General features: G+C 33.3%; 2 protein-coding genes and 3 pseudogenes across 3 annotated transcripts; 3 read left to right on the forward strand and 2 right to left on the reverse strand.

Moving 5' to 3' along the window:
- The first annotated feature begins 6156 nt into the window (after positions 1 to 6156).
- Positions 6157 to 21084, forward strand: LOC120147534 (transcription and mRNA export factor ENY2-like). 2 transcript variants are annotated; one of them, XM_039160881.1, is made up of 6 exons: positions 6157 to 6171; positions 17734 to 17741; positions 19812 to 19899; positions 19983 to 20077; positions 20540 to 20616; positions 20695 to 21084. In XM_039160881.1, coding segments are annotated over exons 2-6 (336 nt in total). In that variant the 5' UTR covers positions 6157 to 6171; positions 17734 to 17739; the 3' UTR covers positions 20769 to 21084. The 2 variants fall into 2 exon arrangements, with proteins under 2 accessions (XP_039016812.1, XP_039016811.1); XM_039160880.1 differs by lacking the exons at positions 6157 to 6171; positions 17734 to 17741 and adding an exon at positions 19637 to 19729.
- Positions 9742 to 11631, forward strand: LOC120147533 (F-box/kelch-repeat protein At3g27150-like). Its single transcript, XM_039160879.1, has 2 exons — positions 9742 to 9832; positions 10239 to 11631. Exon 2 carries the CDS (start codon positions 10292 to 10294, stop codon positions 11495 to 11497), a length of 1206 nt encoding a protein of 401 aa, XP_039016810.1. The 5' UTR covers positions 9742 to 9832; positions 10239 to 10291; the 3' UTR covers positions 11498 to 11631.
- On the forward strand, positions 12789 to 15460 carry LOC120147531 (annotated as a pseudogene).
- On the reverse strand, positions 16318 to 19529 carry LOC120147532 (annotated as a pseudogene).
- A 507-nt stretch (positions 21085 to 21591) lies between the features above and the next one.
- Positions 21592 to 24293, reverse strand: LOC120147447 (annotated as a pseudogene).
- Positions 24294 to 24477: the final 184 nt, after the last annotated feature.

Here is a 24477-nt window from a genome sequence, read left to right on the forward strand (position 1 = left end):
TGAGAAGGAATAATGTCATCTCAACAAAAAGGAACAATGTCATCTGAAAGCGGCCATAACTCTTTAACATGAATGAGCAATGTCATCTCAACACAAATTATCTCCATATTACCCCGACTTCCTTAATGAGAATGAACAACTTCATCTTCAGCAAACAATTTACCTAAAAGCAGCCAGATCTCTTCAACGTGAATGAGCAGTGTCGTTTTCATATCAAATTACCTAAAAAAGAATGTTAACAAACAAAGATTATTCGAAGAAAGGAGGCGAAGAAAAGGAGGCCGATCGAAGAGAGAAAACTCGTCCGAAAAGAAGAGGAAGTTCATAAAGAGGAGAACTTGTAGCTCAGGAAATTAAGCAGTTCGGGCAAAAAATGATGCTTTAAATATTGCTCCATTCATGTTCCACAACAACGAGCAAAGAGGGCAGCTGCAATCACCATTTTTTGTTTTGCCAGCACAACAACACCATGCCCTGATGCACCATGCCTTGCTGCAATAGCAAGACAACACCATCCCGAACTTACCTTGCCACCATCTTCTGCAGGTCACGCCACCACCAACTGCACCAACCAAATCAACAGGAAAAACATTTTTTTCTTTGACAGTGTAATGGTATAAACCCGAAATAAAAACTATGTAACAAGAACATTGGAAATCAGAAAGAAGGAAAAAAAATCAAATTTAAAGGTATTTTAGCCTTTGTCTCTTCCTTTTTCATTTTCAGCATGCAAGTAGTCTCATCTAAGAAAAAAATAAAATAAAGATAGAGATTTATAGCTTATCTTGCTGCTGTCAGGCTTCGTCGGGACTTGAGAAGTCATCGTGAGAGGGGATCGAGGGTAGTTTTGGGGTGATTAGGGTCTGGTGCTACCGTATGTGGTCGACCATATGTTTGGGCCTCTCAGCCGAGGAGAAGGAATGGATCTGAGTTTTGTTTTGTCATGGGGGAACTACTGGAGAGAGGTTTCCAACACCTTGTTAGACGTTGGCCGAGAGGATAACGACCACTCATATCTGGTGGCCAGGGCATCGCGTGCCTTGGGTCTTTGGGAGTCGGGCTTGTGTATTGTGAGGAGAGTGACGAGTTGAAATAAAATTACTTTAGGGTTTGGTTTTTTCCTGAGTGAAGCAAAGAAGATATTAGGCTTCATTGGTTTTTTTGGGTTAATCACGCTAAGGTCCCTAGACCTTTAGCGTGTTTTCAAGTCCAGGTCAGTATGTCATCAATTAATTACCCATAGGTCCCTGAAGTTTAGGTTTTTTGTGTCTTGTTCACTAAATTAGATTCTAATTTCGTTGCGATCCTCGTTTTTAGCCTGTTTAGCATTTTAGCCATCTGTTTCAGGGGAAAACCACCTTTAGGTCCCCAAGCTTTGCCATGTTTTTACATTTTGGTCAATGGACCTCCCTTTTCTAATTTATTGCATTTTTATCATTATGTTTTATTTTATTTTAATTTATTCTTTACTTTATTATTTTCATTTATTTGAAATTGATCATTGAATTTTATGTTATTATATTTTAGTCACTAATTAGTTTTATTATCTTTATCTATTTACGAACTTGATGTGATACTTTCAATTTATGCATTTTGGTCAATGTTTATTTATGATTAAGCTATTTTACTTTTATTTTATGCATTTTAGTCACTGTTTATTTCTGATTTAGTTATTGTTCTTTCATTTTATGCATTTTGGTCACTTGTTATGCTTCTTTATTTATTACAAATTAACAACTGATTTTTATTTTCTTGCATCTTAACCACTGTTATATTTATTTATTGTTATTATTCGATTCAACCTTGTGGTGACCCAGTCCGAGGTAAGATCCACATTATTATGGTCGAGACTCTATCAACTTCTAATCGCTAACTTGTTAGGTATTTATTTTTTTTATTTGGTAAAATACCCAATTGTCAATATTTTATATCTCTTGTACTTGATACTAATATTTTTTGAAATATTTTATTCGAATATTTTCAAGAACACTTGTCATAAAATGGGCGTGAAAAGTACTACTTGATTGAATTAATGCGATTCGATACGACATTTGAACGAAAAGTGAACTTGAAATAAGTCGAGTTTATTTTTATAAATAATAATTAATTTGTTTTTATTTTAATTTAAATAATAGCAATGCATGTTTATTTAAATAGTAAGTTATTTTATGAAATTACCGATATTCAATTTATATTCGATTTGTACTTTTTGAAAACATTGAGGAGGGGACATTTCTCATATAAAGGATAATAGATGGATAACCTTCCCATAAGATGCTCAAATCCCGTGATTTCTTCTCAAATTAAGGAATGTTCCGTAATAATTAATTCGAAATAAATTAATCAATATTCAATAAATGAATCATAATTTAATTTTTATTCGAATTTACAATTTCCACCATGACAATATACAAGCGATTAAGTACCACTTTTTTGGCGTTGTGGGGTGTTAACCTTTTCCTACGCGTAATCGACTCCCGACCCTAAAACGAATCTTGATAAATGCATACAGTTTTTTGTCTTTAAAATTATTTTTCTTAAAATTATTTTAAAGGATATTTTTAGGTATTCGACCTACCTAACCCAAAGGTCGATGGCAACTCCAAATCAATTTAATCAAAATAAACAAAAAAAACTCAAGTTTCCCAAATAAGTCATAATTTAGGGTTTTTATCGAAAACTTATTTGTTCGTCAAAAAAGATATTAGTATTTTAATTAAAAATCTGACTGTTCTATCGTATTATATATCTAATTTTAATTATTGGATCCTCCCTCCTTCAAACATCTAGGCCTGTAAATGAACCGAACGCACACGAACGGAGGTATATTCATGTTCGTTCATTTAATAAATAAACGAACATAAATGAACATGAACATAAACGAACAAATTTTTTTTGTTCATGTTCGTTCATTAAAGAATATAGCTTGTTTATGTTCGTTCATTTTAAATAAAAAACAAACATAAACGAACACGAACGAACGAACATAAACGAACAACACAAACACACAAAAAACTTATTCGAACACAACAAACGAATGTAAAAAAAATAAACAATAAGAATAACAACTTAAAATTCATTAATATAACCTGCAACTTTAGAGTTATTTTGTTCGAATACGACAAAAACATACATAAATCATAAATAAGCTATATGAACATAATAAAGTCTTAAAGTTAATTTGTTCAACAAACAATCTTCTTGAAATCCAAAGAACTTCAATAATCCTCGTAAAATACTCAACTTGCCCTCTGTTCGAACATAAATGAACGAACATAAACGAACATATAATCGAACATTCACGAACATAAATGAATGAACGAGTCATTTGTTCATGTTCGTTCATTTAATTAAACGAACGTAAAATCTTGTTCATGTTTGTTCATTTAATAAATAAACGAACATAAACGAACTTCCCGACGCACGATTTATAAATGGTTCGCTGAACGAACAGTTCATTTGCCTACAAACATCAAATAGAAAATTAAATGAAGAAAGATTTAAATAAATTAAAAGCCACGTGGCAAACATCAAATGAGTTGTGAGGTGGTCCACAAACAGTAGGCCAACTTGAGTCTTGGAGCTTGTTTTGCCTTTTTGACATATAGCTGTTATAACTTTAAACAAAATTAAAAAAAAAACATAAATTCACTTTCTAATTTATAATAATGTTTTCCATAATGGATATGACAAAAACATAATATCTGTATTAGAGATTAAACTGAAATTATATATTTTTCAAAAATCTAATTTTAGGAATTAGAAAAATATCAATTCTATTTCCCATTTTTGCAAACAATCAAAACAATAATATTTTTTTTAAAGAAAAAGGAATAGCAGAAATGATAAAACCATGAAATTTAAGGGAAAATATATACATTTTCGAGACGCACTTTTGTAGAAAATCCATAAATGGATCAACCAACCATATTGGTGAATTTATGATATCATCAATGTGAATGTCATAATTCAGCCCATATTATACATAGAGAGAGAGAAATCCATCACCCACATGATTATTATAAAAAGTGTTATACAAAGACAGATTTAAAACTATTTTTCGGGTATTAACAATTAATAATACATTTTTTTATGTAGGGTGAATATAAATAAAAAAATAGACATAGTTAATAAAATATGTAATTAATTAAAGGAAATATACATTTCAGTGTAGGTACTTGTGTACATTCAATACTATATGCATCGACACTGGTGTTATATATATGCTCATATTGAATTTTCACACTCAAATATCTTGATGGACTCTTAACATCAAGCCCTGTGCAAAAACTTTAGGAATAGGAAATGATAATCTGCATTCACCTTATTGAAATGAAATGAAATTTGAGTCGATTTTGTCAGCCATGTGATCATATATCACATACCATACCATGCATGTTTTAAATGACTGGCCAAACTTCACAAGTTTTGCCCATTTGTAAGAGTGAAAGGTGGAGCTTTCGACGGTGGTGGAGTAGTACTCGAAGGTAAGAGGAAGGAGATGAAGTTAGAGAAGGAGTAGCCATTGTTTTGGAAGGGATGAGCTTCAGCCGGGGGATGTGGGAGTTTCATTGGCTCTGCTTTTGAGGCTTTTTTGCTTTGGGGCTAAATTTTGTGTGCTTACAAAATATACTTTGGGTTTTGATTGGGTCAATTTAGGGTCCAAAAGATTTAATCATCAAATACTTTAAAATACAATGAATGCAGCCAATTTGTCCACACTTTTTTTCTAAAAAATAATTGTCAAACATTTGGATTATTCTTACAACTTATTGTCTGAAACAGTTTGACAATCGTTATTTGCTACAAATAAAGTACATCTTTGATGTCGACACTGACCAGCTTGTAACGTGTTTGCCGCATGCACCGCCATTGCCATGCCACTTGTTCTTCAATCCCTCAATACCCTAAAAGGGCAAACTATCTAAATGGTTACTTTTTCATAGCTCTTTATTTTTTGTTATCTAATTTATAAAAAAAATATTTTGACCACTTATATTATTGATCTATAATATTTCGATCTTTATCATCAGTTTACAATGTTATGATTCCTAGGACATTAAATATCGTTAATTTGATAACATGAAATATTAATAAAAAGGGTTAATTTTTAATTTAATTTTGAATTTTAGATCAAATACGAATTTAAAAACTGATTGAATTAGCCTACTTTATTATATCGTACACCCACCTCGTTCGAACCTTGCTTAAACGTTGGGGATTGATTCTGAAAGGGAAAGAGAAGAACAACTGTAATGGATGAAAGATGAATGAAGAAACCTTTTCTTTTTTATGCATTTGGATCCATTCTCAGCTTATATAGTAAGTTGTAAACACTATATTATTGAAGGTTTGTAATTGGGTGGGGTATGATCTATCGATACATGTTTAGCTGAATTTCTAGTTAATGTTTTGCCTTTCTTCCTGATTTTTGTCCAGCAGCCATGTTTTTGTTTGTAGCTAGGGCATTGGCCCTTTCAAAAGTAATAGAATTGTATATTATTATTATTATTATTATAAAGTTATAAACTATTATAATAATAAAGTTATATTTTAAACCTCTAGCATATTTTCTATAATAACAATTTCTAACTTTTTCCAACATAATTACTTTCACATTATTAAACATCTAAAACTAGTCGGCTAAGTATATCCTTTAATCACCACAAGTTACAATGTGATAATAGGATTTAGCAATAAAATTAAGAAAATCGAAAAAATAATCTAAATAAATTATGCATTTATTTTATGTAAAAAAGTCAATAGTTGAATATACTCTAGATTAACAATGTGATAAAGGTATAAAATTAGCTCAAAAACTAACATGAATAAAATTATATTGTTAAATTTAATGATTAGTTTACTAAAATATTAATCATACAAAAATTTAAAAAGTGTACAAATTCACTTAATTTTATATTAATATAAATAGATTCATCCCTTTAAAAATATAAAAAAAAATGTATGGTTAATATCATTTAATATACAAGTAATTTATGTTACGTTTATGATTCGGTATTTCTCCTACCTATTGGCCGAAGAGAGGGGACGAGTTAAGCATAACATAAAAGCAAATGAAAAGGGTGTGGCATTTTAAATGAATATTCTAATTTGTGCACTCAAATCTGTGTGATGTCCATTACCTGCGAATACATGCATTTTTCTTGATTTCTTAAGGGGGAAAAAATGCATCTCATTTGTTTTATATTTTCCAAGCTTTCTGAAAGCATCCCACTAGCCTCCTAAAAAGTTGTTGGTCTCAGCGAATCAAATTAATAAAGGATAATGTCCACCAGTAATCTTTAAATTTTGGTCTTTATATTAGTTTTATCATTAAATTTATTAAATATTAAAAAAAATAGCTGCTTTAGTGTCAGAAGTGACATGATATATTAATTTAATAATTCATATATTTTATTTAATTATAACTACCCTCTCATGTTGACACTTTTCAATGTTTCTAAGTAATAGTATTAAAAAATAAAAAGTAGTTTTATTTTTTTTAAATATATGTATAAATCCATAATTTATTTTTAAAAATTTAATTTATTTTTAAATATTTGATTATTGACCAACAATCAATTATTATAGGAACCAGGAAGTTTGTTAATTATAATTTATTGACTTGATGCCTAAAAATGTCGGATAAAATACCATATAGATATTAAAAAATTTATTCTCATAGTTTAGCTATTAAAAATATACATTCAATCAATAATTTTATTAGATCATTTTATTACAAGATAATGAACTTCGTAATAGTTATATCTATTGATATATAATATAATATAATATAATATAATATAATATAATATAATATAATATAAAAAGCCATAAATATAAATCCACAAACTTTAAAAAGATGTCTTAGTTTATATAATTTAAAATGTCTCATTTTCTAATTATTTTTTTAGATAGTTTTGCAAATGATAAATTATGAACTGGTAACACGTGTTGGTTATCTTGTAGATATATTTAACATACGCATCTAATATAATAACAAATTTTCTTCTAACATATCTCATATCTAATGATAACAAATATTAATGTATTTTGCTCTAAAGTGATATGCTTAACTAAATGAATAGTGCTTTGATTATTACAACCCAAAAACACATTTTTTTCTGTCTGTGACCAATTTAGATTAAAAAAAATTCATGTATAATAACTCTTACATGCTTCAGTCATTGTACAGTAATCTACTTCAATGATCAATGATGCCATGCATTTTTAAGCTTTGACCACCAAAAGACATCACCCCTTGAAGAAATAGTCGCATAACATGTTGTTGACTTTCTCAAGTCAACATTTCCAGTTATATTTACGTTTGTCTCTTCTCCCTTGCGTAATTTTTGTCGTGTAACGTATAAGGAGCTTTGTTTGCTTCCTCTAACAATGATCAAGTTTTTTTTCGGTGAGTTTTCATTTTTTTTTCTTTATCAAAATGATTCATATAATCAATATTATTAAAATTTTCAACTAAAATAAGATTAAGACACATTTTACACATGTCTAACATCCTTCAACACGATTTATAAGTTAATATTGATTTCTAAGATGATATTGCCAATATTTATTATCTTGCTTGTTACTTTATTCCCCATATTCATCGCATCAATATAGGAATACTCTTTATATGAAATAAAACTTACGAGTTAGCAATCCATGAACAAATATCGTAGGTGATGTTGAAATAATTTTCTTCTCCATACAAAAAGATTTACGTTTTAACTTCCTTTGTGGTTACAACGATCGAGTTATCCTTCTTTTTCTTAGAATCAAATGATTTTTCATATCTCTTTTGAGATTTTAGCATTCCTAATCACTGTGATTAAGTTGTCTATAATAAAAATAGATAATTTCGAAACAATATGTAAATTGTCGTGAAAACTTGTAATAACCCCGAGTCTTAAACTTTTCGCAATTCTCGTTGCTCTCACATTTTGTACTTACACTTGTTTTTAAAGTAGTGGTTAACAAAATGGATGTCTCAGCCCGATGAACCTTGAGGTGCAAACATCTGTCACCCAATTGTGATAAAGATTAGTGGAGAATGAATATTTAATTGAGTTTTTATGTTAACATTAATTTCAAGGTTTAATTAGCATGCGATTTCTAAATTATGCACTCAAAGCTGATTCGATTTCCTTTGTCATTTACCCCATCCTATTCGCTTAATTACATTTTGTGTATTAGTTTATCATCCACAAAATGCTAAGCCTATGAGATTATGACAGCGAAGCTTTGTATTTTATTAAAAAATCAAAGGCAAATCCACTAATCAGTGGACACCTAAAACATTAAAATATTAAAAACAAGAGTTAGAAAGGGCAGGGTTATCCAATGCAGTTGGGTTTTCTAGGTTTGAGGGCGTGGCACCCAACTTTTTCTCCCATTGCTTTTCTCATTAATTAACACATTAATCTAGGGCTTGGAATTGTTGATTAACTTAACTATTCTTTGATTAGTACAATCTGATTAAGACAGGTGTTAACATATGCCACATGCTCATGCCATACTGTTTACACTAATATTGTTTGATTATTGGCCACCCCATTTATTTTTTTATATATCTATAGAAGAGAAACGTTTAGACTTAATTAAAATTATTTATAAAACAGTTACAAATAATAATTATTATAATTTGCAAAATAAAAAATATATATATACATTTACTAGAAAACTTTATAAAAAAATAATCATGATAGATTTTTTTTATTATAGTCAGACATACATTACTGACTAATTATAAGAGAATACATCCTATTTTAAATTTCTGGATACTTATATATAGTTGTACATACACAATAATTATGTTTGAATAAAATTGTATCATAAAACTTAGACCTATCGATCTGAGAGTTTTCACATCCATTACATATTCTTATTTTTCTCTCGTTTATTTCTCTACTAAATGAATTGTATCATTAACTTTTCACATCAAAATAAACAAAATTAGAATCATAAATTCTAATTAAGAAAAATATATTTATAATATTATTTTTAAAATTTGAATTTGTATAAAATTATTTAATGTCATGTTAGTATATTTAAAAAATCAATTATTCATTAATTAAGTAATCAATGAACAGTTGAATTAATCAAAATGAGTGCTTGCCTTTTTTTATAATCTTTTATTCTCTGAAAATTAAGAACCATGAAAAATAAATAAATAATACTAATTTTAGAGAATTGAATTGATTAAAACTTGTTAATTTAATAAACCTGGTGATTAATTTAGTGGTCTATAATATGATATAGCTTCTATAGGCTTTTAAATTTCTTTATTCCAACCAGACCGTCTACTTATTTAATGCTTTCCCCTATAGCCTATTGAAAACTATTATAATCCATTACAACTTTTATGAAAGATATATGAACCCAAATATAGGTGGTTAATGTTGAAAATTAGATTAAATTATACGTTTAACAATGTTTTTATTATTAAAATGATAATTATAAATGTAAAATAAATGTGAAAAATAGAAAATTATGTGAACTATACTTGTTCATATGTAACAATGTTAAGTAAGAGAAAGGTTGAAGAAAAAGAAAGAGACTAAGCGATTCACTAAATAAGAATAATAAATAACAAAACCAAATGAATCGTTTTGTAATTCCAACAATATGAGCCATACTAAATAAAATATAAAAATCTCCAGCAAATGGGGGCGCTTGCAATTGTAAATTAATTTCTTTAATTCCCAGTTCTTTATTTGTATTTTATTATGGCTTCCTATATATCGTCTCTTCTCTCTTCCTTTACTTCAAGTGTTAGTGTTTAAGCTCTACAGACTGCAAGTCTGTAATAAAAGCTCTTTCCCCTTTCCTGGTAAGCTTCTCCTTCAATCTCTGCTATTTATCTTTGTATTTTGTTGTTTTTCCAGCCCTGTTTTGATGATTTCGGGATACCCCTTTGGCTGTTTTCGTATCTATGTTCATGAATGGCAATTTATTATCTGCTTAACTTTTCAATCTTAGATCAACTTTCATGTTATAGATCTTTTTTTCCTGGTTTATTTTGCTTTATTCAGTTTAGATTTCTACGTAGGATTAGTGTTGAAAGATTAAATCTTTGCATTCCAAAGCCTGCATGTGAGTTTCATTATCCTTTGAATGTTTGATCAACTGCTGATGTGAAATAGCTTGGATTTCTCATATAATAGGTTCTTCATAACTTCAAGAGCATAAACTAGATTGTTAATCAGCTTCTGAAACAATCTGGTTTTGTTTTGTAGGGTGTTTTTTTTCCTTTTTATGTAATCCTTTACCTGTTTTCTGTCGAAACAACATGGCTGCGGATAGCTTTCTTATTCCCCCATGCCGAAAGATTCAGATTCGAGAAGCTAAAGAACCGAATCGGAATCGTAGTGATTCCTCAGGTGTAGAAGAACCTCAGGATGCAGATTACCCTTATGTTCCCCAGCTCAGTGGTGACATAGAGAAATCGATATTGGCTCGATTTCCTCGATCGGAATATTGGAAACTTAACTTCTTAAACAAGCATTTCTCACGTCTTGTAAAGAGTGGTGAGTTGTTTAAGATTAGGAGGCAAATTGGGTTTAAAGAATCATCTATATTCATGTCAGCTAGTGGGGGGAACTGTTGGTGGGCATTTGATAGGCTATTCAAGTGTTGCAGGCAGCTTCCGGAGTTACCGTCGAGAGATGTGTGCTTTATCGGTGGTGATAAAGAGTCACTTTGTGCCGGGAGCCATTTGATTGTGTCGGGAAGAGAGTTCACTGAAGGCAATGTTGTGTGGAGGTTTGAACTCGAAACTAGTAAATGGTTTAAAGGGCCTTTAATGACCGATCCTCGATGTTTGTTTGCGTCTGCCACTTGTGGTACCTTCGGATTCGTAGCCGGTGGAATCGAGATGGGGTTACTAGGGGCCGAGGTGTTGAATTCAGCCGAGAAATATAATCCTGAGACTAAGTCATGGGAGAGTCTCCCATGTATGCATAAGAAAAGGAAGCTTTGCTCAGGTTGTTTCATGGATGACAAGTTTTATGTAATAGGAGGGAAAGATGAAAAAGACATGGAACTCACTTGTGGGGAGGCTTATAACAAGGATAAGAACACATGGGAACTGATACCGGACATGCTGAAAGACAACGATAATCCGGTCGCGAAACGGCAATCGCCGCCCCTTCTCGCTGTAGTGAACAACGAGCTTTACTGTCTCGAAACATCTTCCAATGAACTCAAGGTGTACCTTAAGAAGACCAACACATGGAAGAAACTTGGAGCGGTACCAGTTAGGACCGATCTTCATAAAGGATGGGGAGTGGCTTTTAAGTCGCTTGGCAACAAACTGTTGGTGATTGGATACTCATCGGCCATCGCAAATGGCAACGACAACGGCAAATGCAATGGGATGACGATATACACTTGCAGACCGGAAGCCGAGAGGGAGGAATTGCGATGGAGGTGCGTCGAGGGATACAAGGACCGTCTAAACTTCTTTCTCCTCAACTGTTGTGTGATGGTAGCTTGACCACCGTTGTTTACCATACAGTGTTTAATAGGGTGAATAAAAGATGTTGGGAGTTGTAAGAAACTTCCATATATGTTGTAGTGCTATGTGCTTCAAAACTGAACTTTGTGAACATAATGGGGGTCAATTTCCTTGTATTTTCGTAACCATTGAATCTTAGTTAATTTTGAAGCAAATAGGAATTTTTTTTATTAAGTGGAGGTAATTATATTTTTAAAATAAATATTAAGATTCAAATATGAAAAATTAGTGTCGACTTATGATGTTTTGAAGTGAGGTAAAAAAGAAATAATCAAACTTCAAGGACTAATTTACTTAAATTTAAAAGATGGACAGTTAATAAGAATTACATTTTATATTTATTTTTAAAAAATATAAAAGATTAGAGTATTTTAGATAGAATAAAACATTTGACAAATATAAATATATTTGAAACATATTCGATTAAATATTAAAATGGAAGGAAATGAATTTTTTTAGTTGTCCCGACTTTATTTTTGTATATTTTTATAATATTTTTTTTAAAAATAAAAATAATTATAAAATGAGAAAATCGCCTCAGTGACAAAAAATACCTTATAATATACGATTTTAACCAATTTTTTTTGGATTTGCCAAAATGACCAATAAAATCGCAACGCGATATCAAAATCGCAACGCGATTTAGAAAATCACAACGTTAAAAAGAAAATCGCAACGGTCAAAAGAAAATCGCAACGCGAGCTTCCAAGTTCGCAACGCGATTTAGAAGAAAATTGCAATGCGATTGATAGAATCGCAATGCGATTTATAGAATCGCAATGCGATTGAGAGAGTCGCAACGCGATTTAGAAGAAAATCGCAATGCGACTGAGAGAATCGCAATGCGATTTATAGAATCGCAATGCGATTGAGAGAATCGCAACGCGATTTAGAAAATCGTAACGTTAAAAAGAAAATCGCAACGGTCAAAAAAATAGTTAAAAAAATTTTGTTTCTTAAGAATTTTCTCTAAAAAGATAGTATCCGCGCGGACGTGTCGAAGACACGTATTACCACGACCACGACCACGACCACGACCACGACCACGACCACGCCCACGACCACGCCCAGTCTTTTCTAAATGGGGTTCGGATCCGGTAACGGGTATTGATGTTTGGTAAATGGGAAGAAAATGACTGAAAAAGACGGAATCGGGAGAGAGGAGATGAACTCTCTGTGTAGCTGCTGCCTGCTGGTCTAGGAAAGGCAAAAACGCTTAAAATCTCTTCACTCTTTCTTAAGATTTTTTTCCCTTTCAGTTGTACGTTTCTAATCTCTTTCCAGTTTCAACTATTATCCTTAATCTCATAATGTAATTCCATATTCTTGCATTTTTCATCTTTGCATCCCCTTAATTTTCCCTTTGCTGCATACTTAGAAGTTTTTTGGGGTAAGATTTAGTTCAAATTCAGCGCCCTTGGGGGATTTTGCAAAATTAGGTCTTTATCGGGGGGCTTTGTATACCCTTTAGGGTTGAACTTCAAAATGTTTAATTTTGAAGGGAATTATTGCTTCTTTGGGTATTCTTGGTTAGTGGGTTGAGATATCCCGGAATTTACTTTGTTGCGGATGTTTTAGATCTTGGTGAATATTTGATATTTCCCGGCGAATTAGATTAGTGATGTCCATGAATGGGAATAATCCCGCAAAAGTCCTTGGGGCGTCTTCGTCACCCTTTGGTAACACGGGGATGGTGCCTCCTATGTCTGGATTCTCACAAGCGCAACATAGTACTGGTTTTCAAGCTCAGTATCAGCTATCCCACGCCCAGGCCCTTGCTCAGGCTCAGTCGAAAGCTCAAGCCCATGCTCAACTCCAAGCACACTTACAAGCTCAAGGCTTGTCCCTTAACCAGGCTCAGAATGCTGGCATTGGGAATTTAGGTTTGTCTTCGCCATCCATGTCTACTCCTGGCAGTGCAAGTGCAAATAGGATCCTTCAAAAATCCCCCATGCTCCCTCCTGGTGTTCCCATGATGAACACAATGTCACCTTTGAGAACAATGGAACTTGCATCCGCTGCACGTAGAAAGAAGCAGAAGCTTCCTGACAAACAACTACAAGATAGAGTGGCAGCGATTCTACCTGAATCTGCTTTGTATACCCAGCTTCTTGAGTTTGAGGCACGTGTCGATGCAGCATTAACTAGGAAAAAAGTTGACATTCAGGAAGCGCTTAAGAACCCACCTTGTGTTCAGAAAACTCTTCGCATATATGTTTTCAACACATTTGCTAATCAGATCAAGACTATTCCGCAGAAGGCCAATGCCGAGCCTCCCACTTGGACCCTTAAGATTATCGGGAGAATCCTGGAAGATGGAGTAAATCCAGATCATCCTGGGTTTGTTAATAAAACAAACCCTTTGTACCCAAATTTTTCATCTTTCTTCAAGAGAGTGACAATTTCCTTGGACCAGAGACTATATCCTGATAATCATATCATTATATGGGAGCATGCTCGATCGCCTACATGTAATGAAGGTTTTGAGGTGAAGAGAAAAGGAGATAAGGAGTTGACGGTGAATATTCGGTTGGAAATGAATTATGTGCCCGAGAAGTTCAAGCTTTCTTCAGCTTTGATGGAAGTCCTTGGTATTGAGGTTGACACGCGCCCCAGAATTATTGCTGCAATTTGGCATTATGTGAAGGCTAGAAAACTTCAAAACGCAAATGATCCGTCTTTCTTTAATAGTGACGCACAACTTTTTAAAGTTTTTGGGGAAGAAAAAGTTAAATTTACCATGGTTCCACAGAAGATATCACAGCATTTGTCTCCTCCACCACACATACATTTGGAGCACAAGATCAAGCTTTCTGGGAATAGTCCTGTTGGGACCGCATGCTATGATGTCGTAGTTGATGTTCCCTTTCCTATACAGAGGGAACTTTCAGCTCTTTTGTCAAATGCAGAGAAGAGCAAAGAGATTGAGGCTTGTGATGAAGTGATATGTGCGACCATAAAGAAAATTCATGAGCATCGTAGAAGGCGAGCATTCTTTCTAGGTTTCAGTCAATCACCAGTGGAGTTTACAATGCTTTAATTGAGTCTCAGAGCCTAGATGTGAAAATGGCAGCTGGGGAAGGTAGTCGAAGTGCTGAAAAAGAACGACGATCAGATTTCTTCAACCAACCATGGTAAGCTCATTTTTCTGTTTTGTTGCAGTTGTTCTTGTTGAATTTTGGATCATTTACCTCAAGTTTAAAACCTAGCCTATCACTTTAAATATTCAGTAATTTCCACTGATAAATGATGATATTTTGCATTGTGATTGATCTGTTAGCAGCCTTGGTCTCCGAATGACCCTTCCCCTATTGCATCTACCCTCTAATTGTGGCATAGTAGTTATACCATTCCTGAAAATTTCTCATCTTTATATGTATAATCCATGCTAGCATCTTGTTTAAGATTTCCTCATAGAAGTTCTGGCCAACAGTTTTTACTTTTCAGTATTTGAGATAAACTTGGTTGCCGGAGTCTGAGAAGTGATCTCCATTCTTTCGTATATATTACACATACTTGGATTGGATTATATTCACATGCTTTCTCTAAATTAATTTCTTATAAGAAACCTTTTGAGAGCAATAATGGTGAATAGTATTTGTGAAGGATGAAGATTAATCAAATTTCTCTTTTGGTGACTCATTACAGGGTCGAAGATGCTGTTATCCGTTATTTGAATCGCAAGACAGCCGCTGGAAGTGACGCGCCAGGAAGCACTTGAATCATGGCTCCGTAGTTTTGGTTGGCACCCAGTGTATGTTCTTTCATTGGTTTGAATAATGCATCAATAGTAGACCATTCCTTCTAATGGAAATAAATTGTAATGTTGTTGGATGTCAATTGAGAGGGATGTAGAAAAGGAAGCAGCTTGTTTAGGCATAAATATCATCGAACTTTATATTTTTTCTAAAAAAGTAGAAATTAGCAAGATGTTTTTATTTTGTTCAAAATAGTAATTTATATAGAGTAGATTCATGGTTGCTTTGTTGGTTTTACATCAATGTTTATGAATGTAGATTGAACACTGGAAATGCCCAATTTTGTTATATTCGGTTGATTATTGTATTAGACTTCGTTGGCCGGCCAAATAATCCAGACGATAAAATTTTGAAAATTTCAAGGGTTTGAGAATTATTTTAGGATTTAGACCATTTGCTACTGTATGTACAGAACTCATCGTAAGGGAATGATAAATTTCATAAAATATAATAAATTATTGAAACTCGTCACGAGTATATGACGAGTTTCATACAATTTTCTCTTGATCCGTATGACAGAGGTTTATTTTTTAATATTTTTATGTGCATTATAACAAATAATATAGATTTCAAAATAATTTTTAAACACGTATTTAAAAAAACAATTTTTTTCCAAATTTTATTGTATTATCATAGCCGAGTAAGAACAATATTTCTTTTACCGAATCTACCCTTGATGCAAATATTTTTCCTAGGTATAAAGCAAAAGAGTTGAGGGTGATTGAAATAGTAACTCTTTCATATATACTGGTAAGTGGTTTAGAAAACATACTGAAGATATCAAAAAATATTAAATTAATATATTTAAATTAATATAAATATTAAAGTATACATTAATATAAATATTAAATTATATATTTAAAATAAATATATATTGATCACGAATGATGTTTCGATTGTTGATTTGATCAAAATTGTACATTAAAGGTAAGATTATAAAACAAATATTTAAATTATTTGAATTAATTTAAAAAGAAGAAGAAGATAATAATCAAGTAAGCAACATTGTATTCACTAGAATCACTACCGGATTTTGAAAACAAAAATGCTATATTTTCTTTATCCTTTCAAATATGATGATATACAGTATTCTTCTTCCTTCGAGTATGAAGCACATGTTATAACAATCTGTGTCATAGTTACAAAGATGAACCAGATATGATTCTCTTACCATAAATTTACCTTCTTTAAATTATTGTGGTTCTTTATGGACAAATTATCTACCACTGCTTCAGATGCTCTATGCAAAAGCTTCCTCCATTTTCCGTGTTCTTGCTGTCTGGCAAAATATCTTATATAAACATAAAGGGGAACAAACCTTGCAAGGAAAGGCAACATCTGAAAATACAAAACATCCCAAAGAAAAGTCTGATTAATATAAAGAAAAAACATAAGGTCATATGATAAAATTAGACTGATGTTAAACATAGGAAAGAAAAATATATGCATGTAAACTATTCTGAAAATCTGAAAACAACTATGCAACTCATACCTATTAAAGCTGGCTTTAAACTTTTGACTTTCTCCAGGTCCATACAAAAGCTAAACGTTTTCTACAACGCTCATCTGAGTTGCACGTTTGAGAAGGCTTCTGTAGTCAATACTTCTTGACCACTCATCAATCTCACGAGCACGTAGAACAGGCAGCGGATGTAAAAGTTGTCGCGTTTGAGCATTTCTGAACATCATGAGATAAATAGACAACCAAAAGGAAATTGCAAGGGGGAGTTTTAAATTGCTTCACTGAAACCATTGGTTACCTTATATAATAACCAATCGGGCTCGAAGAAGCCTTATCATAAGAGTGAGCTTGCTCCAAAAATGCATCCACATTTAACTGGTCAGCCATAGATGGGCAACCACCAGCTAACTTCATCAAAACAGAGATGACAACCTCTTGTAGGCGCATTACAAAGAAAGATCATGGAATCTCAACAATTTAATTGCATATTATGTTGGCTCAGGGAAAGATGTTGCATACCTTGGGATATTGTGCGACGAGAAGTGCTGCCCGATCACAAGTAAGCTCTGCTGCCCTAAGCCAACGGAATAACTGTTCCTCTAAAGTCTGAGCTATAAAGCCACCAAGTCCTGTGAAAAACAAAGGTATTCAACGCTATGTTGTAAATTAACTGTACATATACTTTCACCTGATATGCATATTCAACCAAAACTAAGTTCATTTAGGGATAAAATAGTTTTTTTTCTTTGGAGGATAACATGGTAATGGGCCATCTAAATTTTATATATTAGTCCCCTAAAAAATTGTAGTCCCTGTAAATCATCATCATCGTGCACCCTCAGCAAACACTGCAAGGTACATACCAGCCCATGCTTACGTATACTGGTGGCACATATGCTTCATCAACAATATATAAGTCTCCTCAAAAGATCAAGTGCACCGGACTTAAGCTAAGAATCATTTATCTTGAAAGTTCATAAGCTCCTTTAGTCTTGTCTGAGATGTTGTAAGAATCATTTATCCTGAAAGTTCATAAGCTCCTTTAGTCTTGTCTGAGATGTTTTCTCACACTTCTAATGTGCTCTAGTTATATAAAGAAAAAGTATCAGAGTATCTAAGTTTCCACACCAATGGAAAGAACCAAATTCATACCAGGAATAGTATACGCTCCAAGTGTGAGAAGATTTGCAAAGGTAAGCCATACACCATGATCACATTTGAGATGACCCAATTCATGGGCCAAAACAGCCTTTTTCAAAGTTGCAAAACACTAAATTATGGCACTTTATCTTTTAAGACACAGCCCTACTATGCAAAATAAAGCACATCTAATCTGATTTATACATTTGTAATCACATACATGCAATGTGAAAACATTTTGTAATACTAAAAGAGCACAAAGAAATGAAATAAACCAAGTCATACTAAAAAAAACTTTTATTGTGAAGGATTCAAGTAGCAGTCAAGGCATTAAAAGGGAAATTCAAAAGGAATGGACAATGAGTTTAAGTCATTTCGTGGAAGAAAGAGAGCGGGAAAGAAGTGAATACCTGCAATTCATTTCGTGTCAGAAGCTCCACAAGACTAGTATGAATGACAACAAATGTTTTTTTTACCACTTATAGCCAATGTATAAGCATTTGGAACTGGACTTTGCCGAACATAGAGATCGAGGTTCAATATTCAATATACCCGCAGCTTCAATCATCATTTTATGAAGTTCGGGAAGCTGTTACAAGAAAAGAAGAAGACAGAAATTTGAAACAAGTTGCGGCGGATACAACCAGTAAAACAAGTTTAAACAACAATTTTCTAAACATCAAGTAACCTGGTCTTTTGAAACAAGGACTGAAGTCCCTATATTCTCAAGAAGCATGATTTGCTCTGTCATGGTTCCTGCTACAAAGCATTAAAAAAATAACTAGTTTAACATTGAGCGTTTACCAGAATTATAACCATTTATTTTGGTCTTTGATTTTTCCCCCCTTTTAAAAGCTTCTTTATCTTGTTTATTGCTTCCAATTTGGAAAGCCATAGTTTCAAAGAAGTAAATAAATGTTAAAGTTACATGCTTTTCCTTTTAACATCTTGGAATTTCCTCCTTTTAATCAAATTTAGTTTTTTTTTTCTATCTAGTTTTGGATTTTTGAAAATATGCAAAAATGATCAAATTTAATTAGTAAAAGCAATTACCTAGTAAAGCTCTTCCCATTTCGTTAAGCCCTGGAATCGCTTTCAATAGCAGCGTGTTCTGCAACGGTGCAACCAAAACAAGAAAATCAAATAAAATTTATTAAAAGAAATTCTGAATTAAATTCGTTAAAATTTTTAATAGAAACTCCACCTGTTTATCGAGTGGATGCCGGAAATCATCGGCGTCGAGGTCCCGGAACACAAGCGGAGAAGCTCTGGAGTAAACTGAAACCCTAATTCTTCCGTTTCTCTTATTCACCGGTCGGAATCCGATAGATAACGGAGCGCGAATCTGGATTCCGTCGGAGCTCCGAAACCGAAACGGAGCGAGGACGTAAAAGAACAAGGCTTTTTTGAGAAGTGAAACAGAGAGAAGAGAGAAGCAAAGAAGCCATCGATTACAAGAAAAAACACGCCAAGAGAATGAAACAATGGTTAGCGTGTATGAAAGAGATTGAAATTCTTTGGATTTTCTTTTCGTTTTATTAGCGAATTTTTCAAAGATATTTTTTGTTATTTTATGGTTACTATTTGGCGCCACTTCTTTATATTCCGGCCGTTGACGTATTAGGTTTTTCCGCATTTTCAAACTAATCCGAGGGACAAAATGGTAAAACACTTCCATCGAGTAAAACCTCGTAAACGTTGTCGTTTCATATGGCGGTCGCCAAAGGGGAAAAGAAATTAAAAAACACAAATCTTTTTTCTAACATTCTCGTTCATTCTTCAAGCTGTTTCCAGGATAACATTTTATTCAATTTCTTCTTTCCTTGATTTTTCTGAGAGCTTGAAAATCATGTAAAGCTCTTGATTCTATTTAAATTCTAGTAAATAGGTAAAAAATATCGAATCTTTAAATTAAATTGCTTTTTCATAACAGGAAACATTCAGTAAATCGACCACCAACTCCAGATGCTGCAGACGATCAAGGGAAAGAACCCACCCTTCAAGAAATTATTAACATCAAGGTCGTTTTTTTCTTTTTAATTATTGAAAAGATTTTGGGTATTTTTTTAAAGTTTATTTACTGTGATATGATTGGATTTTGCAGTTGATCGAGAGTGGGGAAAAAGAGAGATTAATGGAGCTGTTAAGAGAAAGGCTTATAGACTGTGGTTGGAAGGATGAGATGAAAGCTCTTTGCAGGTTTTTACTTTTTACTGTTTCTTTGCAGTGTCTGAAAGGGTTAGCTACTTCGAATTGTTAGTATCTAAAAGTGGACAGAATGTTGAAGATTCATCATAGATAGAACTATAAATTAGAGGAATTAGAATTATGATCGTGTATGAAAGATGCTTAGGCTTATTACTGATGCATCTAATTGTATCTGGAAATCTGATGTGGTGTTATATGCTTCGGAGAATGCCAACACATCTATGTATGGAAATCTTCTTGTTAGTTGTGAGAAGTTGTATAACACTTGTTGTTGACCTTTTCTTCTCAAGGACATACAATAGATAAATGAAGTGCCATTTCATAAAATAGATAATGTTCCACCGAGGGCTTATTTCCAGTAAAATTTAGTTATTTATCCAATAAGCTATCTTGTTCTTTGTGTGAAATCTTGATTATTCTTCATGAAACCTCTTTCTCTATGATGAATGACAGGGCGTATATTAAGAAGAAAGGAAGAAACAATGTCACTGTAGATGACCTTGTGCATTTGATCACCCCAAAAGGCAGAGGTAAGAATCTATTTTTCCCCTGCCATTATACGTTGTTTTATAGGAGTATATGATTTGGTTAAATCATTGCTTATGCAGCTTCCGTTCCCGACTCCGTGAAGGCCGAGCTCTTGCAAAGAATTCGTACCTTTCTCATGTCTGCTGCACTTTGATCATCAGCGTGCATGGGAAAGCAATAGAGCTGTCCATACTTGCTTGATGGGTTTCAATGGAAAACTTGTTAGGGTATGGCTGTACCTGCAAGTCTTGTTTAAGGTGATGTTGATTATTTAAAATAGCTGAATACTATATAGGCTTTATTGATGTTTACATTTGTCCACTAAGATATCTATTCCCTATTGCTGTCGTCTTTGGAACTTTGGGATACAAAACTCTGCATTAGTCCTCTGGTGTAAGTTTATTATTGTTTCTTAAGGAGGCTGGCCTTCTGAATGATAACAGCTTATACTTTTTCTGTTGCCTTACTTTTACTTTTCTTTGATAAACTATCCTTCGGTTTGCCTTGTGCATGTTTCATTGAATTCATAGTGAAATTATGTTCCCTTGTTTCTTTTGGTTTTGAGTTTCCTAGTGAACATAGTGGCTGTTGAAACGAGCATTTCCTAGTCTAATTATAACTTAACTAAGCTTATCATGATACCATCATTTGCTTGATCCTGAACTTAAATATCGACATTAGAAAGCTAGAAAGCTCAAGGAATGTTAAAATTTGACTCTTTATCCATACACTTTCTGTTAGCAATAGGAGATCGAAGAAATATATCTTTCGATTGCATGTTGAAACTGCCCATTCATCTTACCCCAAGTTGGGAAAATTTTGCTACATATTATTTTAAAGATTCACGTATTCAGCTAGAATCCACCTCTACTAGGTTGATTATGAGTGCACTTTGGGCGGTATGTCACAAATATGGTTCATGCGAATTTGAGAATTTCCAGATTTCTTATCAACAGAAAGAAGATAGGATATAGGTATAAGCACAAAAAGGCACCAAAACCTTCATTTCTTGTCTTCTAACATTACATATAGTCATATAATTCTCTTTCACATCTTGCAAGTCTATCTATAGGGTTTTTAATTCATTGATTACCATGTAAAAAGGTTTTACAAAACACTAATGCATTTATTCAACTGGCCAACTACATTTCCTACTTTTTTTTTCAAGATGATTTCACCAACTGGACTTGCACCCACAACTTGCGTTCTATGGAAAATCTTTGAAAAGCACACGGCTGACTTGCACCTCAAACCCTATTACATTTGTTGCACTCGGCTAACATTTTGCTTATGGAGAGCCTGCTTGTTCACAAAGGTCTAATAGATCCAAAGTCTGCAAAGTTTGGAACCGAATTCGTTAGCTCTGGCTAAAATTTGATTATAAAGAGAAGAAATTGTTGGGGGCAAACTAATAATTGTTTTTCATACCTCAGGAACTGAGAGCTCAAGACGAAACTTAGGACCATCATAGTGGTGCAAGACTGGCCTAAAAGCATCCTCTTCCAATGCTTTGCAGACTTTCCTAATACGGATTCTCACCTATGAATTAGGGTAGAAAATTAAAAGGCTTAGGGTTAGTTCAATCTTCCATTGAAATAAACAATACAGTTATACGAATGATAAACCCAAACTTTACCTGAGCAGGAAACCTTGACTCGCCTTTACATTTTTTCTTCCCAAGCAGTTGGATCAATGTTAGAACCCCCAAAACATGCTGCCTGTTCATATAAGAAATAAGAGGAGGGGAGATTAAAATGATTATCAGTTTATCACATCTATTTCTTCTATGAACATAAATTAATCCTGATTGTCAGATAACTCCAGTATTACAAACTTCATGCATCCAAGGCCCATCTCTTCCTTTTGGGACTCAGGTGAAGGTGGGTGGAGGAGAGATCAATCTCACCATTAAAAAGTACCATTGATAAATCTTATTGTCTATCACATAAATCTGGCAAATGCAAGGCAAATGCAAACATTCGGAGAAAGAAAGGAACTACAACAGGTGAAGAGCAAATACTATCATTGCCTAATCAACCAACAACATCAAGCATCACAAAGTGAATGAAAGGAATGTTAGATGAGAATTGAGGTAGGAGGACAAACCTCAAAAATACCATGCAATTGATGAGTAGTGTAGTTATAGAGAAAGAGAGGCAAGCCAGGTGTGATTGCCCGAACAGAGTCCCTGTATCTTGGTGGTAAGCCTATTAAATGAGATAATAGAAAGATGTAAGGACTAAGAACTACTACTAAAAATGTTAATAATAGGAATTAATGAACTGACAATTACATATATGAGAGAATATGAGTCTTACCAAACAGTTGGCGCTTTAAATCTTCCTGCATTGTGTCATTGTTACAAACAAAGATGTATCCTCCAAGCACTTCATTTCTTGGAAGTGTCTCCGTGGTGGGCAAAGTCTTGAATCTTTTGTCAACAACATTGCTTGCATTGCTTGTCTCATTGCTGTTGTTATTGTTATTGTTGGTGTTGCTGTTATAGTTGACGTCTTTGCTGCTATGATTGTTGCAAATATATTTGTTGCCCGTCAGGTTCCCAAGGATATTGCTGTTGTTTTTTTGGTAAACAGCATTCATATTGTAACCACCATTTTGGAAGGAACTTTTGCTTACATGATCTCCAATCTTGGAGTTCAAGTTCAACATATTAAAGTTAAGGTTCTCAAATTTTTTGTCTTCCTGGAACCTAAATTTATCCCTCATCCTCATTTCAGCTGGACCCTTCGAAATATCTAGATTGTTCATACGTTCACCCTTTATCCTCGTCTGTTCAGCCAGTTTTGATGCAGCCATCAACCACTTGTGATCCTCTGCGACTTTCGATTGTCCTCGAAGATCATCTCCCAACTGCCAAAAGTTATTCACGCTCTCCATCTTGCAAATCCTAATCAGAGAAGACAACGTAATTTGTAAAGAATTGTTAATTACGAAAGAGAACATAGAAATAGATCAAAAACTAAGCAAACAAGAGAAAAAAATGAAGGCAATGATTCATCATTTGATTCTTTCTTCCCTACAGAATTTTCCTAGCTAAGACTAGTAAAAACATTTAAGAAAAAATCTTAAACAGTCAATATCCAATCATTTCTATCCAATGACACATATAAACCTTGAGAATTGAACCATCATTTGATCTAAAGAGACAATCTCAATTCACCAAACAAGCAAACGCTCGAAAGTTCACATTTCTTTTCTCAAAACACAAACAAAGCTCAGAAATCCCAAAACTTGGGATTCAACTGCACTTGACTCAAAAAGAAACCAACATTTCTCCAAATCCGAACCCAAAGCAACAAAATTAAGCTCAAAAAAGAAAACCCACACATACAATCAACTAAAAAAACTCAAAATCATACAAATATAAAGGATGTACAAATAATGTTGAGATTTAACAAAGAACCAAACAAAGAGTTGCATGCTTTACCGGATAAGATGAGTAAAGCTTCTTTAGCCTTAACAAAGGATGATTCAAAAGATTTAGAAGCCAATTTTAAAGGAAGATTTGGGGATCCTATGGAGAAAGAAACAGTAACTTTATCCTTTTATTTATGGCTTGCTGCTGTGCTGTATATTGTGAAGTCGATTTTTTTATAGCATTTTAGATTCTTGTGACGATAATGCCCTCGATAGTTCTTCTATCTTCAGGCTTTTACCCAGTTTGGTTTTCTTAAAAAAGAACAGGTGGACACTGGTCGGTAGTGTCAGTGTCTTGAAATTAAGTGCGGTTCGGATTTAGTGGTGTCATAAGTGTGGTTCAGGGTTTAGTTCTATTTCGTTTACGCGCCCCACTGACCACGTGTACAACACCTCTCATTTTTTTTAAAAACTTGTTAAATACA

Source organism: Hibiscus syriacus, unplaced genomic scaffold (genome assembly GCF_006381635.1).
Source record: "Hibiscus syriacus cultivar Baekdansim isolate YM2019G1 unplaced genomic scaffold, ASM638163v2 tig00110940_pilon, whole genome shotgun sequence".
Lineage (NCBI taxonomy): Eukaryota > Viridiplantae > Streptophyta > Magnoliopsida > Malvales > Malvaceae > Hibiscus > Hibiscus syriacus.

Coding starts and splice junctions, on each gene's coding strand:
- LOC120147533 (XM_039160879.1), top strand. CDS start 10,292: ATGGCTGCGGATAGCTTTCTTATTCCCCCATGCCGAAAGATTCAGATT.
- LOC120147534 (XM_039160881.1), top strand. Junction 19,900..19,982: donor AAGAAATTATTAACATCAAG/GTCGTTTTTTTC, acceptor TGGATTTTGCAG/TTGATCGAGAGTGGGGAAAA. Junction 20,617..20,694: donor GATCACCCCAAAAGGCAGAG/GTAAGAATCTAT, acceptor TTGCTTATGCAG/CTTCCGTTCCCGACTCCGTG.